At 33.3% G+C, this 14,125-nt stretch overlaps 1 protein-coding gene and 1 long non-coding RNA gene across 2 annotated transcripts; one reads left to right on the top strand and one right to left on the bottom strand.

Annotated features, from left to right (window-relative positions):
* Positions 1–2,215: 2,215 nt before the first annotated feature.
* LOC121222366 (uncharacterized) lies at positions 2,216–2,627 on the top strand. Its single transcript, XR_005919600.1, has 2 exons — positions 2,216–2,281; positions 2,413–2,627. It is a non-coding gene; the product is annotated as an uncharacterized lncRNA (long non-coding RNA).
* Positions 2,628–4,228: 1,601 nt separating this feature from the next.
* Positions 4,229–9,724, bottom strand: LOC107913939 (heat shock 70 kDa protein 14). The gene is made up of 10 exons (XM_016842616.2): positions 9,377–9,724; positions 7,075–8,289; positions 6,573–6,791; positions 6,334–6,429; positions 6,016–6,237; positions 5,629–5,823; positions 5,395–5,541; positions 5,165–5,314; positions 4,955–5,085; positions 4,229–4,856 (listed from the first exon to the last, which is right to left on the bottom strand). Exons 2-10 carry the CDS (start codon positions 8,242–8,244, stop codon positions 4,622–4,624), a joined length of 2,565 nt encoding a protein of 854 aa, XP_016698105.1. The 5' UTR covers positions 8,245–8,289; positions 9,377–9,724; the 3' UTR covers positions 4,229–4,621.
* Between the last annotated feature and the right edge of the window lie 4,401 nt (positions 9,725–14,125).

Genomic DNA, 14,125 nt, shown 5'->3' with positions numbered 1-14,125 from the left:
TCAATTCACCCAAATTCAATGACGAACTTGTACGGTCACGCCTTCTATGTGGTAGATTTGGAAACCCCAAAGCATCATTTACTGATAGATCGACATTATGCATGTAGGTTGGAGGCGAGTACGCTCTAAATTGCGGATCTTCTTCTTCTTCATCTGAACCCCTTCAACAACTTCAAGTTCGGTTGGAACAGGCCCCGATTCAGAAAATAATACAACTTCTACACCATCAGGGCTGAGTTTTCGAGGTGGATCCATGTCAGAGTCATCATCCAACCCACCATCATCTGCTACGTATGAGGTCCCCTCGCCCGTGGACGTCGTCGGGAGTACATCACCCCTTCTTGTGGACGTCTCATAACGTCTCCAATTAGATGTGGATTGCCAACTACTAGAAGTTAATGTCATTTCCCAGTACGTATGTCCAACATCAAACATTGACCCATTGAAGTGCATGTCTCATCCACTAACCGACTGTCGTGCAGGGGTTGTGTATTCCATACTGCTACCAAACACGGGTGCTTCTGTGTTCTACCTCCCACTAACAGAGTTTCGGGCAGGAGTCGTGTATTCCTCTCAAACAACAGTATATGTTGAAGTCACAAATGCTTCATTTGGCGATGAAAATTGTGCATATAACTCAAGATAGGGTGATCCACTATTGAGATGAGTCTGCACCATTGCCTCCAAGCTACGACCACCTTTGATATCAAATGAGTCATATGTGACGGGATCAACCGAAGCACAAAATTGATACTTAATAGATGAAACTCTCATTGGTGTCGTTTCGAAATTTTTACGCATAATTTTTTTGCGAAATTCTGTCAAATCTATGTTCTGGTTAAAAACCAGTCTCGTTGTGTTCTCCGATAAAAAAACATCGTTCTCGGCATCATGGACCTCACCATGATAGTAAATAACAGCACTAATACGTTCACTCATCTTCAATTTTTATTTTACTTAGCCTCCTTAATTTTTCTTACTGTAACTTATGCAACCTGAGAATGAAATTTGGCTCATTTATAGTCTAAGGCCAAACAAGAACTACTATAGAAAATGATTGTCCACATGAGATCTTTTTTCATCAATTTTACTGACAGTGCATTCTGCTTGAAGCGTTTTTGACACTGTCTGTTCAGAACCGTCTTCTCAAAATTAACTTTTTCAGGAACTATTGTAGAAAAAGAGCATCCACGTAGGAGCTCTTTTCAGTAATTTTGTTGACAGTGCATCCTGCTTAAAGCGTTTTTTACATTATCTTTTTAGAACCGTTTTCTCAAAATTATTTTTTCAGAAACTATTGTAGAAAAAAACAAAAGTTTTTATATTGTCAATATAATTTTCCCTAAACCCTAAACACAAAATTATTTTAAAAAAACTAAACCATAATTTAACTAATTTTCTTAAAAACTCTAATTCCTAATTTAATTAATATATTCAAAACCCTAAAAACCTAATTTAATTAATTTAAAAAACAATAAATCCTAAATCTACTAAAAACCCTAAATTATTTTAAACAAAACCCTAAAAACCCTAAACTAAAAAACCCTAAGGACTAAACATGCAAAAAGCCCTAACCCTAGAAAAACAAGGGCTAAAATGCGGGGGAGCAATTTTGCCACATCAGCAAAGTGCATCCACATGGGCGCATTTTGTGCTGATATGGCAAAATCGCTCTCCAAGGGACGCGTTTTGCTGAAATTTCATCCAAAAAGACTCCTACTTGGATGCATTTTGCTAAAATCGACCATTTTCAATAAATAATGAAAAAATTGACTAATTTCTGTAAATAAAATTAGAAATGGCCTTTATTGATAAAATATCCAGATTACGGCTACTGTCTATGGTAAAAAGAAAGTTTTAGGAAAAAAATCATTGTAAAGGCCCAATTTTGGCCCAACTTAAACCAACCTAATCCCAACCCAAACACAAAAAATAAATAAATAAATAAATAAAAACCTTGGCCACCTACTCCACCACCTTTGTTGGCCACCCACCTTAGCCACCTACTCCACCACCTTTGTTGGCCACCCACCTTAGCCACCAACTCCACCACCCTTGGCCACCTAAACTACCCCAACCACTCCACTTGTAAAATTTGGCTATAAAAGCCATTCAAGACTTTGTTTTTAGGGGTGGGTTTTTGGTTTTTTGGAGAAGGATTGTTCTTTGTTTTGGAGGAGGTTTTTTTTGTTTTTTGGAGGTGTTTTTTTGTAAAAAAGGTTATTTTTGTTTCTTGGAAAGGCTAGTTTTTGGAGATTAATCAAAGATCAAAGCAAAAGAGGTTTCTTTTGTCTATTCTTATCTTTAGTTCTTTGTTTGTTTATTGTTTTCCTTTCAATTTTATTTTGTTTTTTTTATACGAAAGTAAAAATAAAAGTAAGAAGCTTACCCATATTTTCATTATCGAAAAAGGTTTTTTTGAGGTCCGGCCGCCGTGTACGGTGGCGCCGATGGCGGCCCGTGGGGGCCCATGACCGAAGCAAAGCCGGACCAACGGCCGGATTTAGAAAAGAGGGAGAAAGAGAGTTGAGAGCTTTGTTTTATTATTTTATTATTTTTACTATTATTTATATTATTATTATTATTTCTCATGTATATATTATTTTTTATATTATTATTATATTATATATGCCCTCTCCATATTTATTTATATTATTACTATCATTATTGTTACTTTTATTATTTTTTATTTCTAACTACTATTATTATATATATGTATTATTGTTTGTATTATTATTATTATCACCCCTATTGTTATTACTTTACTTTTGTATTCTAATATATTATTAATATTACTTATATTTTTATTATTTTTGCTATCACTATTACTATTATATATTAGTGTATATTTTTATGTATATATATATTTTATATATAGTATTATTTTTTATTACTTTAATTTAATATTTTTATTATATTTGCTTTTTGTATTTCTATATTTATTATTATTATATAGTAGTGTGTATTTCTATTATATACATATATATATACATTTATATATAGTATTATTGTTTACTTTACTTTAATATTATTCTTATTATCATTATATCCAACCCAATAATAATTCTTTCATAAAAGTAATATTCCGTATTTGGTAATTCGAGACAATCGTGCCCTAACTTATTGGGTTTCGATTTTTCTCCTTTAACCTAAATAACGGAATACTCTTTTAAATCGTGACATGAGTTTTGAAAAATGCTTATTCTCAGAGATACGAGGTGTTGTTCCCTAACTTACTGGGTATGGCATTTCGTTACCTCGAAATAAGATTTTTGCAAGTAAAGGCAATATTCGGTGTTTGGGAATTCGAGGAAACGTGCCCTAACTTACTGGGTTTCGATTTTCCTCGTTCACCTTAACTAACTGAATAACCTTTTGAAATACACGAATTTTTATATAAAAGGCAAGCTCGTTCTCGAAAATTCAAGATGTCGTGTCCTAACTTACTGGATGTGACATTTTATATGGATGTGACATTTTATATTGTGAGACGAGAAGGTCCTTAACATTTGAGCATTTTCTTTACAAAGAGGGATCGTATTTTAAATTCTTTCAAGTTTTCAAATTTTCGACACTAAGACACTAATTAATCAACTAGGTACCAATTTTGGGCGTATCGAGGGTGCTAATCCTTCCTCGTGCGTAACCGACTCCCGAACTCATTTTTCTGAATTTCGTAGACCAAAATCGTTGTTTTAATAAAATTAAATCATTTATTAAAAACAACCACCTTTTGAGGTGAACCAATCACACCTCGTCAAAAAAGGATTGGTGGCGACTCCCGTTTTCATTCTTTTTTTTCAAAATCCAAGTCGACCCCGTTTTCATCCAAAAAATGGTGTCAACAATCATAATTGCAACTTTTTAAGTGGACTTCAGTGACATACTGAAACACCAACAATTTTAGAACGAAAAAAACAGAAATCTCAAAATCTGATCCCAGCAAACTTGTTGCAGTTATTAGTTGGTTTTTGTTTACATAGAGAGAGCTTGAACAGATAAAAGGAATCAAGAAACGACAAAGCAAGAACAAGATTTTTTTAAAAAAAACTGCCGCCATAATCGAAGAGATAAATTTGAGGGCAATCCGAAAATTAGGAAAATCTGGAGATGGCTTGAGGCTCAGGTTATTAGTTTCAGCTGTGGGAATTCCCTTCAATCATCGGCCAACTCAACTTAGAAAAAATAAGTTGAGATAAAAGAAAACACCCAGACTAGACGACATCCATAACGAATGTGAAGATTTTATGAAAAAAAATATCCGACAATACCCACAACATAATTTCACTAATCCCAACACAACCTAAACATTTAACACTCGAACCCTTTTAAAGTGTAAATTTTTAGCCTCCCACTAACAAAAAAACATGTTAGCAAGGAAATCACAATAGCAGTTCTATTTTCCCTCTTAAAACCGTCTTTTGAAAAACCCTCGGTCTTCAATAGAAACAAATCTCGGAAGGCAATGCAAAAAGATGGCTTTTACAATCTAAAAATTATGACCCGAATAACACAGCCGAACCCAAGCCTTTCTTAAAATAGTGGTTCCGAAAATAGCGGTTGTACATAGGAACGGAAATTTTGGCCACATATATCATCAACAGACCACCAAGCTACTGAATTATGCAGTAGTCGAAGCAGTTTCAGATTTGTCAGTTTCCATTGGTTCTGCAGAAGCAGGAGCTGCCTTACCACTGCCTGCCGTTGCATTTTCACCAGGCACATTGTTGTGGTTAGGGCTTGCATTGGCATCCGCTCCTTGGGACTGACCCTCCCCCTGAGGTGGTGGGTTAGCTCGTGTTTCAGGCGAGGCTGGCTTAGTTGGTTTAGGTTTCGTCATTATTGGCCTGCAAAACCTGTTCAAGGCAAATCCACGTATCAGCACCTAATATAGATAAACATATATAGTCATATTTAAGATAGGCATGGAGGTAAGACATGTCAAATAATGTACCTATCTAGTGCTTCAGCCTTCTTTCTCACATCAGCTGACAAGAGAACTGGAGTGGCATACTTGGGAAGTTGATCCTGCTGCTGCTTTTTCTCTCTCAACCAGGCCTCAGCTTCTACGCACTCATTCAAGACCTACAATTACAATCCACCATTGACCTCGTCACTAACAGAAAGAAGTGGAGAGTGGTAAAGATAGGGACCAAGCAACTACCTTTTGCTTTTCAGCAAGTTCGATGTGATCAAATTTGGGATCATTTGACATTGCTGCCTCCCTGTAACTGTTAATACAGTAAGCAAGTTGATCAATGACAGTTCCCCTCTCCATATACTCTTTGTAACGTTCTTCAATAGGATCCCCTTGCTTTTCAAGATCATGACAATTTGTCAGGTATACAATGCATACAACAAAACTTGACAAGTCAAGAGAAGAGCAAGAATTACCTTCTTAAGCTCTTCAAGCTTGGCAACATAAACACCCTTCGTTTCATCCTCGCCATCTTCATATAGCCAATCCTCAGTTTCCTGAAGCTTGGCAGTAAGCTCTTCTTTCTCCGGAGCAGTAACAAAATCATGATATTTATCACTAAGCTGAAGACACGACATTTAATTAGTTTTACAATCATAACAGCCAAGAAACAGTTCAAGGTTTCAGTAAATTAGCAGACAACATTGTACCTTATTCCTCATGTCATAAACATAGGCCTCAACAGCATTCTTTTTATCCTTGGTTTCTTCCATAACCCTGTCTTGCAAAGCCATTTCAAACTCCTTCTCTACTGCCTTTTGAACATCTGCAGGCAACATTGCACCATAGACTAGCTCTGCCACTGGTACATTTGTTTTCTTCACCTTCTTCTTGAGAGCCTCAACCTACATGACAGCCAGAACAAAATGCATAAACCAACCAACCAAAACAAGCAAAAACCCAAGAGAAAGGCTGTAAAAAAATACCACATAAGTAACCCACACTAAAAATTCTGGGAATCAGGAACACACTGGCCTAAAAGGCTACAATGTGAACTCTGGCAATTCATGTATTTATTGCAGAGAAAAATAACTTACTTTAGTATCAGTCTCCATTTTCACAGGCTTGTCGCCCGACTTGGCAACACCATTGTCAGCCCCTGCTGCATCTGCTGTACCCTTAGCATCTTGCATGTTGACATCTGTCTCATTGGCACTGGGAGCTGCAGTACCACCAGGTGCTTCATCAGTCTCCATCTTAGAATTGTCTTTTTCAGGCTCTTTTGAAACTGGAACTTCAACTTCTTCCTCTTCCAAGAGCTAAGATTACAATGAAGTAGTCAGGAAAGCAAGGGGAAAAAATGAATTCAAGTTGAGATATAATTAAAATTTTAAAAAGCTAATTCAACAACTTACTGTTGCTGACTCAACGGATACAATCCCATGCAAATTCAGACGAACTTTGACCTTCAATTTTGGCCGTTCACTTCTTATTGTCGGAAAAGGCCCAATCTACCATTTAAGAAATGCCACAATTTATAACAAATGAAAAAGCCGAGCAAAGAATTTAGCATAAAAAACAAGTAACCTAACAAGAAGTAGATAGACTAAAACAAAAGATACTGTGTCTTATACAAGGTCTATGAATTAATTACCGTGTATGTACTGATCTTTGGAGGGGCCTGCAAATCACTAACATCAGAATATTGAACATCAACAGTGAAAGTACTTGACTTGTGGAATGTCACAGCCTTGATACTGGGTATCGGATTTCCTTTTGGAAAGACAAGTTGTTGTTCTGCTCCTCCAGCCTGAGAATCTGGACCAGAACTTTTCCATGATAGTGAGACTGGGAAAGGGAAGCTCTCATTGACCTTTTTCAAATCAGACAGGTTAAGAGGTCAGCTGTGTTCAGGGGAAAAAGAGTAAAAAGGACACAAATTTGACAACAGGACACGCAGCAACAATAATGGGAATATAAGGAATGGAAATACAAGGAAAAATCTTGAATTATTCTGTATTCGGGAGAATAAAGAAAGTAACACCTTGAAATCATACTACAATGCAACCAAATGCATACACAGCTGAGATAACATTCAACACAGACAGCAAAATTATCATGATAACTTCGTAAAAAGTCAATTGGAAAATACACACCTGAAACTCTCGAACTTTGAATGTGGGACTGAGAATTGCACATTCTAAAGCACAACCCCTTGCAACACATTCACTAGCATTCATTGTACGCCTAGGCTCTTTACCAAAGAACTCTGTGAGGATTTTCAACATAGCAGGAACCCGGGAGGCTGAGCCAACAACCTCAACCATATGAACATTTTCAACTGCAAGTCCAGCATCGGCAAGAGCCTTCTCAAGTGGCCTCTTCACACGTCGCAAAATTGGAGCACTGATCTGTTCGAACTCCTCTCTCTTGATGAAACCCCTAACATCCTTCTCATCCATCAAGCACTCAATATTCAAAGGGGCCTCAGGATTGGCACTAAGTATTTTCTTTAGCTTCTCACAAGCTGTCCGAAGCCTAATACTAGCCCTTGCATTCTGGAGGACATCAATCTTGTATTCCTCTTTAAATTTTGCAGCAAAATGCTGAAAAAGAACTTCATCAAAATCCCTACCACCCAAAGAGCGGTCAAATGAATGAGCCAAGATCGTGAGTTGCCCTTTCTTGAAGCCAGCAATACAGACTTGCATGCTAGCATGTCCAATATCAACAAAGGCAACATTTAATTGGTCATTTTCAGGTAAATCAGTTTTATAAATACCATAAGCCAATGCTGTTGCAGTAGTTTCATGAATCAGGCGAAGAGGGTGCAAGCCTGCAATTGTGGCTGCATCTAAAACTGCTCTTCTTTGAAGATCAGTGAAGTACACAGGAATTCCAATACAGCAATCCACTACTGCTGCATTCAAATTCTTCTCAGCTATGCTTTTCAAATTCAACAAAACCATTCCCAAAATTTGGGTTGGGGTAAAAGTTCTCATTTCACCTAAGTACCGAGCATGAATCAAAGGATATCCATCAGGACCCTCAGTGACATTGAAGGGCAATGACTTGAGATCTCTTTGCAACTCAGGATCTGAGAACTGACGGCCAATTAACCGTTTTATCTGAGAAATTGAGTTTTTAGGGTTCATTGTAGAAGATGCTGCCCCTGCAGTACCAATAAATCTCTGCTTCTCCCCAAAGCAAACAATAGCTGGAGTTTCGCGCTTTGATTCATCATTAAGCACGACATCAATCCCTCTCTGCCTCGCAACTGCAACAATGCAGCTCTCATTGCCAAAATCAAACCCAACAACGCTCATCTTAAACAGAAATTACACAAATTTACTTTATAAAATAAGATTAACCTGGCATCCAACAAAACAAAAAGAAATTAGATTATATATAAGTACTTAACCAGGAAAGCAAAAAAAAAAAAAAATCATAATCACGTTTTGAATCTAGCCAATTGGAGCACCGTGCAATCATAAGTATTAAAGAAGTGGCAAAAAATGATAATCACGATTTTAGGAATCTAGCTACTGGAGCACCAGACTTTGCACATTAAATAAATAACACATTGCATCAATCAAGGTGATATAAATATGTCATGGGCAACAAATTGCTGCTCAATATTCCATGTCAACTTCCATGGACTTGAACACATAATACCATTGATATAACAAAGATCATAACAATATTCAATAAACATTCCTCCTTATGTTCCCATTTAAAGACACTTATTACATTAAAAAAAATCTTTAATATAAATAACAATATCTAATATGCATCCCCCCTTATGTTCTCATTTAAAGACTCAAAAGCGCTTCTTGAGTTGATCATTCACACAAGAACACAGGCCAAATAACTACATAAGGGTCAGAGGCAAGTGTAAGGGCTAAACAAATGCAAGCGGATATATAATGCATTTCAAATCAAAACGAAAACACTTCAGTTAAAGGTTAAAAAACCAAGTAGTTCACATGCATAAATCAAACAATTGGAAACAAACCCTACAAACCTTTACAATCAGATATCAACCCAAAATTAACACTCCTTCAAATAAAATTAATCAGAAATGGGAACTCTGTGCAATGACCAAGTCGAAATCGCATTCAAATAAACCTAAAACAACTAATTGTAACTTAAAAATAAATTCCAACGATGAAAAAGCGTTGAATCAGAATAGTAAATTCAAAAAATATAAAAATAAGTTAATTTTTTTCCCAAACGAATCGAAAAAATAGAAATCAAATAAGGAAATTACTTGATTCTCTACAAACAGCTAAGTCTAAAGAGAAGCAAAAATCAATGCGAAAAAAAAAACATCGACCGACGTGGCGAATATAAAACAAAACAGATCTAAGTTCATGACGGAGAAATAAATGCAACAACGACAATTAAAAAAGAAATCGAAAGAAGAAAAGCACAAAGAGCCAAGGGCGGCGATCTTACCTTTGGAAGGGAAAATTGAGGCGAAAGCAGTTCTGGAAATTTCTTTTCAAAAAGACCTCTCTTTTTTTTGTGTTATGTTCTTGTGCGTTCGCGAGAGATAGCATACGAAAACAACCTCACACTCGCAGAAGCGAAACAGAGAGTTGTGGGGTGTGGGGGGGGGGGGCTTTTATTTACGAGGGTTTGTGTGGAATTTTCGATTTAATAATTTATTTGCGTTTTGATTTAATGAAGGTTTTCTAATTTTAATTAATGAAGTTTTGATTTGGAAGGAGTCATGGAATGGAATTAAGTGGTGTCCATCCACGACTAGAGGTGTCTAGAGATACCATGGCTTCTGGAAAGATCTCCCCGGAAGAAAAGTCTTGGAATTCTTTAGGTTTTTGGTGAGTTCATGGGTTGGGCTTTCATTTGGGATTTTGATTTTTCCCAAATGAGGCCTTTCTTTTATGCACTGATATCTATGTATTTTTCATTTTTTTGTGATTATATTGTATATGATTTTTCGTGATTAATTTTTAAATAATATATATTTTAATTATTATAGTTATTTTTAAATTTTAATTTTAAATATAATAAAAATATATTAATTTATTTAACAATTCAAATATAATAAAAAAATTTTAAATATCATATTAGAAGATTGATATTTTGTTGATCAATAAATTTTTAATAATATTAAAATATTTCAAATCATAATTAAAACCTTCGTCAACATACAATACGATTTTACTTCATGTAATCAATATTTGAAATAATAACTAAAAAACACTATTAAAAAATATTAATTATTTTGATAATTAAATATAATACTAATAAAAAATTCCTATTATTAAAGGATTTGTACAAACAATAAAATATATGATATATTGTAAATAAACTCTTTACTATTCAATTTTTTTATTTTCTTAATAGGTAATAAATTGATTAAAATAATTTGTAAACAATATATAAGAGGAGGGATCTATTTACGCTTTTTAACCCTTCCGCATGTTTTTGTACAATTAATATTTTAACGTATTGATATAATTTTACATGTCATGTATGCAAAATTTTTAACCAAATTGATATCTCTATCATATCGATCTAAAAATATGTTATTAATACTTATTGAACGAATCAAAGTTTTTTTAATATAAAATAAACAATTCAAAATTTTTAATTTATATCAAATTTGACATGCATGATCTATATAAATGAAATATGAAATATGAGGCTGGATAATTAAAATATTAATCATACAAAAATATACAGCAGAGTGTAAAACTAAAAACTCCGGTTATAAAAATACATCAACATTTATTTTAATTATAATTATTTTAATTAAAAATTTAATAAATGTAAATTAAATTTATAATTATTTTTAAATATGTAATTATCACAAATTCTATTGAATTATAATTATTTTAAAAGTCAATTTAGCAATATGATAAAAAATAGAGGGTATTCTCGTTGATTCAAAAATTTTTCAACCTCGTGCTTTTAAATAAATTATAGATAGATATAAATAGATTATAGATTAAAAATTATTGTGTTGCATCTCAAATTATTAGATCTAACCGTTGTTTTATCATTTTAAATTAATGGGTCTAAAGAGAAAAATATGCTTTGAGGCATTCCTTTTTTGTGAAAAGAAAAAGTGAAGATGTGAATTTTATTAATTTAATGATTAAGCTACAAAATAAAAGAGTGATTGTGAATTATTACAAAATAAAAGAGTGATTGTTATTATAACTAGCAGTAGTTTTCTTTAGCCGATTAATTAAATTAATTTTATTTTTTTCTTAAATATTGTAATACGAAATTAAAATTTAATAATATACAAATTTAATTTTAAAAACATGATTATCAATCTTAGATTGAATTTAAATAAACAATATTTTGGAATTATTTTTAAAATATAAACATTATAATAGCAAATTGTGCAAAAATTTATTTTTATATATAGTTTTTAACTTAATTTTAATTATTAGTTAATGAATGTAGATTGCTAATTTAATTTAAATATTCTGACCATTAAATAATTAAATAATTAATTGCAACATTATTTATATTTAAAATATCTAATTCAATTTTAATAGTATATTTAATCTGTAAAAATGGTGATAATTTAAAAAGAATTTTTTAAATAATTTTAAAATTTACAATGGTTTATTGTCTAAAATTATTAGTTGAATTATTAAATATAGACAAATTGAAAGAACTTATTATAAAAATATGACTTGCAAAACACAATTAAAAATTATATAAAGAAGGTAAAGTGGTTTATGTTGCAATTTTCCCTCCACAAAATGTTTACTTTCTTCCTTATCACATGTCAAAATTTTATAATGTAAACACATTAAAAATTTAAGAATTTTGTAATATATATTAGTTTGCATGAATAAGATGTAATATATAAAAATCAAAGTATTTATTCGTTCTATTTGTTTGAATAAAAAAACAAATAAATGTTTAATAATTGTGTTTGATTGGAGATTAAATAATTTTTTCTTAAGTTTTAACGTATATATATTATTAGAAGTGTATTATATCTGACAACAATGCGCATTCTTTTATATTTATGGGTATTTTTATTAGCTAAATTATACTAATTCACAGCTAGCTTCTTTTAGTTAGTTAAATTAGTTATTGTACAGTCTGTCATTTCTATTTTTTTAGGATCTAGAATTCTTCTAGAGTCTTCATATCTTGTGTATATATACATTGCATTGCCAGCATAATCAATTAATCAAAAATCATTTTAACAAACTTCCACATGGTATCAGACGGTCCTTCTTTCCTTTTTTGATTTTTCTTTTCCTGCCATTTCTATGGCCGTTCATCTTGATCCCACCCAGGCTTCTAGCCCTTATTATCTTCATCCCAATGAAAATCCTTCTCTTGTTCTTGTTACACCACCTCTTTCAAGCTCAAATTACCATCATTGGTCTCGAGCTATGCGTATGGCTTTGCTCTCTAAAAATAAGCTTCAGTTTGTTGATGGATCTATTTCTCCTCCATCTCGCATTGATCCTTTGTTTCCTGCTTGGGAAAGATGCAACAATATGGTAATTTCATGGCTCAATCATTCCATCACTCCTTCTATCTTTAATAGTGTTCTATGGATTGATTTAGCTTCTGACATTTGGGTCGATCTTCGTGAACGTTTTTCGCAAGGTGATCTTTGTCGAATATCTGATCTACAAGAAGAGATCTATGCTTTTAAGCAAGATGATAAAACTGTCACTGATTATTTTACTGAGCTTAAAATACTTTGGGATGAACTTTTGCAATTTCGTCTGCTGCCTTCTTGTTCCTGTCCAACACCCTGTTCATGTGGAGCTGTTGCTACTGCTCGTAGCTATCATAATCAAGATTATGTGATTAGATTTTTGAAGGGATTAAATGATTCTTTTTCAGCTGTAAGATCTCAAATACTTCTTATGGATCCTTTGCCTTCTATTAATAAGGCGTTTTCAAAAGTGATTCAACAAGAACGTCAGTTTACTATTGCTTCACCTAAATCATTTGTTAGCAATACTGTTCGATCTGCTCCAGATTCATTCCGAAAATCTTCAACTTCTAGTTCATCTTCTTCTACCGTTGACAAACGATAGTGTACATTTTGTCAAAGGCCTCGACATACTATTGACACGTGTTATCGGAAGAATGGATATCCTAATGGTGCTAAGCCTCGTGCTCCTATTTCTTGGGCACACAACATTATTTTTGATGATCTCGATGATTTAATGGAGGATTCCAAATCTGTTGTTCCAGGTGATTTCTCTCATGGTTCGAGTTCTGGTGTTAATCTCACTCAAGAGCAATATGATCAGCTACTTGTCTTGCTTCAGTCTTCATCTATGGCCACCAAACCTACCACACCCTCACCATCCCATGTCACCAACCATGTCATGAAAGATCCTACATTTGCTTACTCATTAGCTACTACAGATGGTAATACTTTCTGTAACACCCCTTACCCGAGACCATGGTCGGAGTCGAGCATGAGGCGTTACTTGACTTAACTTAAAAGTTCGGGGCATAAAAATTTACTTTCAAATTTAATTTCATCATTCATAATAAAGCTGTCCTCCTGTACAGCAGTCACTAAAATAATTATAATTCAAGCTACAAAACTCGAAATTTAGATCCGTAAATTTTCCATAAAACTAGACTCATATATCTATTCATCATAAATTTTTCAGAATTTTTTCTTTAGCCAATTAGTACAGTTTATTAGTTGAAGTCTCCCCTGTTTCACTAATCGACTATCCTAACCACTCATCACTAAAATTTAATTATCTCTTATTAAAGGCTTCATATGGTGATTAAACTTATTTCTACTGAAAATAGACTCATTAAGGAGTCTATACATATAAATTATAACTCAAAATTCCTTCTGTACAATTTTTAATGAATTTCTAAAGTCAGAACAGGGGACTTCAAAAACATTCTTGCCCTGTTTCACTAAAATTCAAATATCTAAAAGTATATAATTATTTTGCTTACTCCACTTCTTTTATATGAAAGTAGACTCTTTCAGCTTTAATTTCATATCTCACTCAACTTCTAATTATATTTCCACTATTTTTGGTGATTTTTAAAAGTTACATCAATGCTGCTGTCCAAGAACTGCTCCATTGCAATTTTTAAAAAAAATTCAATATAACCCCTTTATAATTGTCTAACCTTCCCTGCAAATTTCAAATCACAACCAATTCCAGTATTTCATCTACTTCATTTAAATACTAATGAAGTTCAACC

Source organism: Gossypium hirsutum, chromosome D10 (genome assembly GCF_007990345.1).
Source record: "Gossypium hirsutum isolate 1008001.06 chromosome D10, Gossypium_hirsutum_v2.1, whole genome shotgun sequence".
Lineage (NCBI taxonomy): Eukaryota > Viridiplantae > Streptophyta > Magnoliopsida > Malvales > Malvaceae > Gossypium > Gossypium hirsutum.
Note: the sequence above shows the minus strand (reverse complement) of the source record. Positions and strands in the feature narration are given on the sequence as shown.

Excerpts from the sequence above, each read along its gene's own strand:
- LOC107913939 (XM_016842616.2), bottom strand. The coding sequence starts at position 8,244 with ATGAGCGTTGTTGGGTTTGATTTTGGCAATGAGAGCTGCATTGTTGCA. Across the intron at positions 6,430-6,572 it reads CAAAGATCAGTACATACACG|ATTGGGCCTTTTCCGACAAT; the intron begins GTAATTAATTCA and ends CTTAAATGGTAG. Across the intron at positions 5,086-5,164 it reads AACTTGCTGAAAAGCAAAAG|GTCTTGAATGAGTGCGTAGA; the intron begins GTAGTTGCTTGG and ends TTGTAATTGTAG.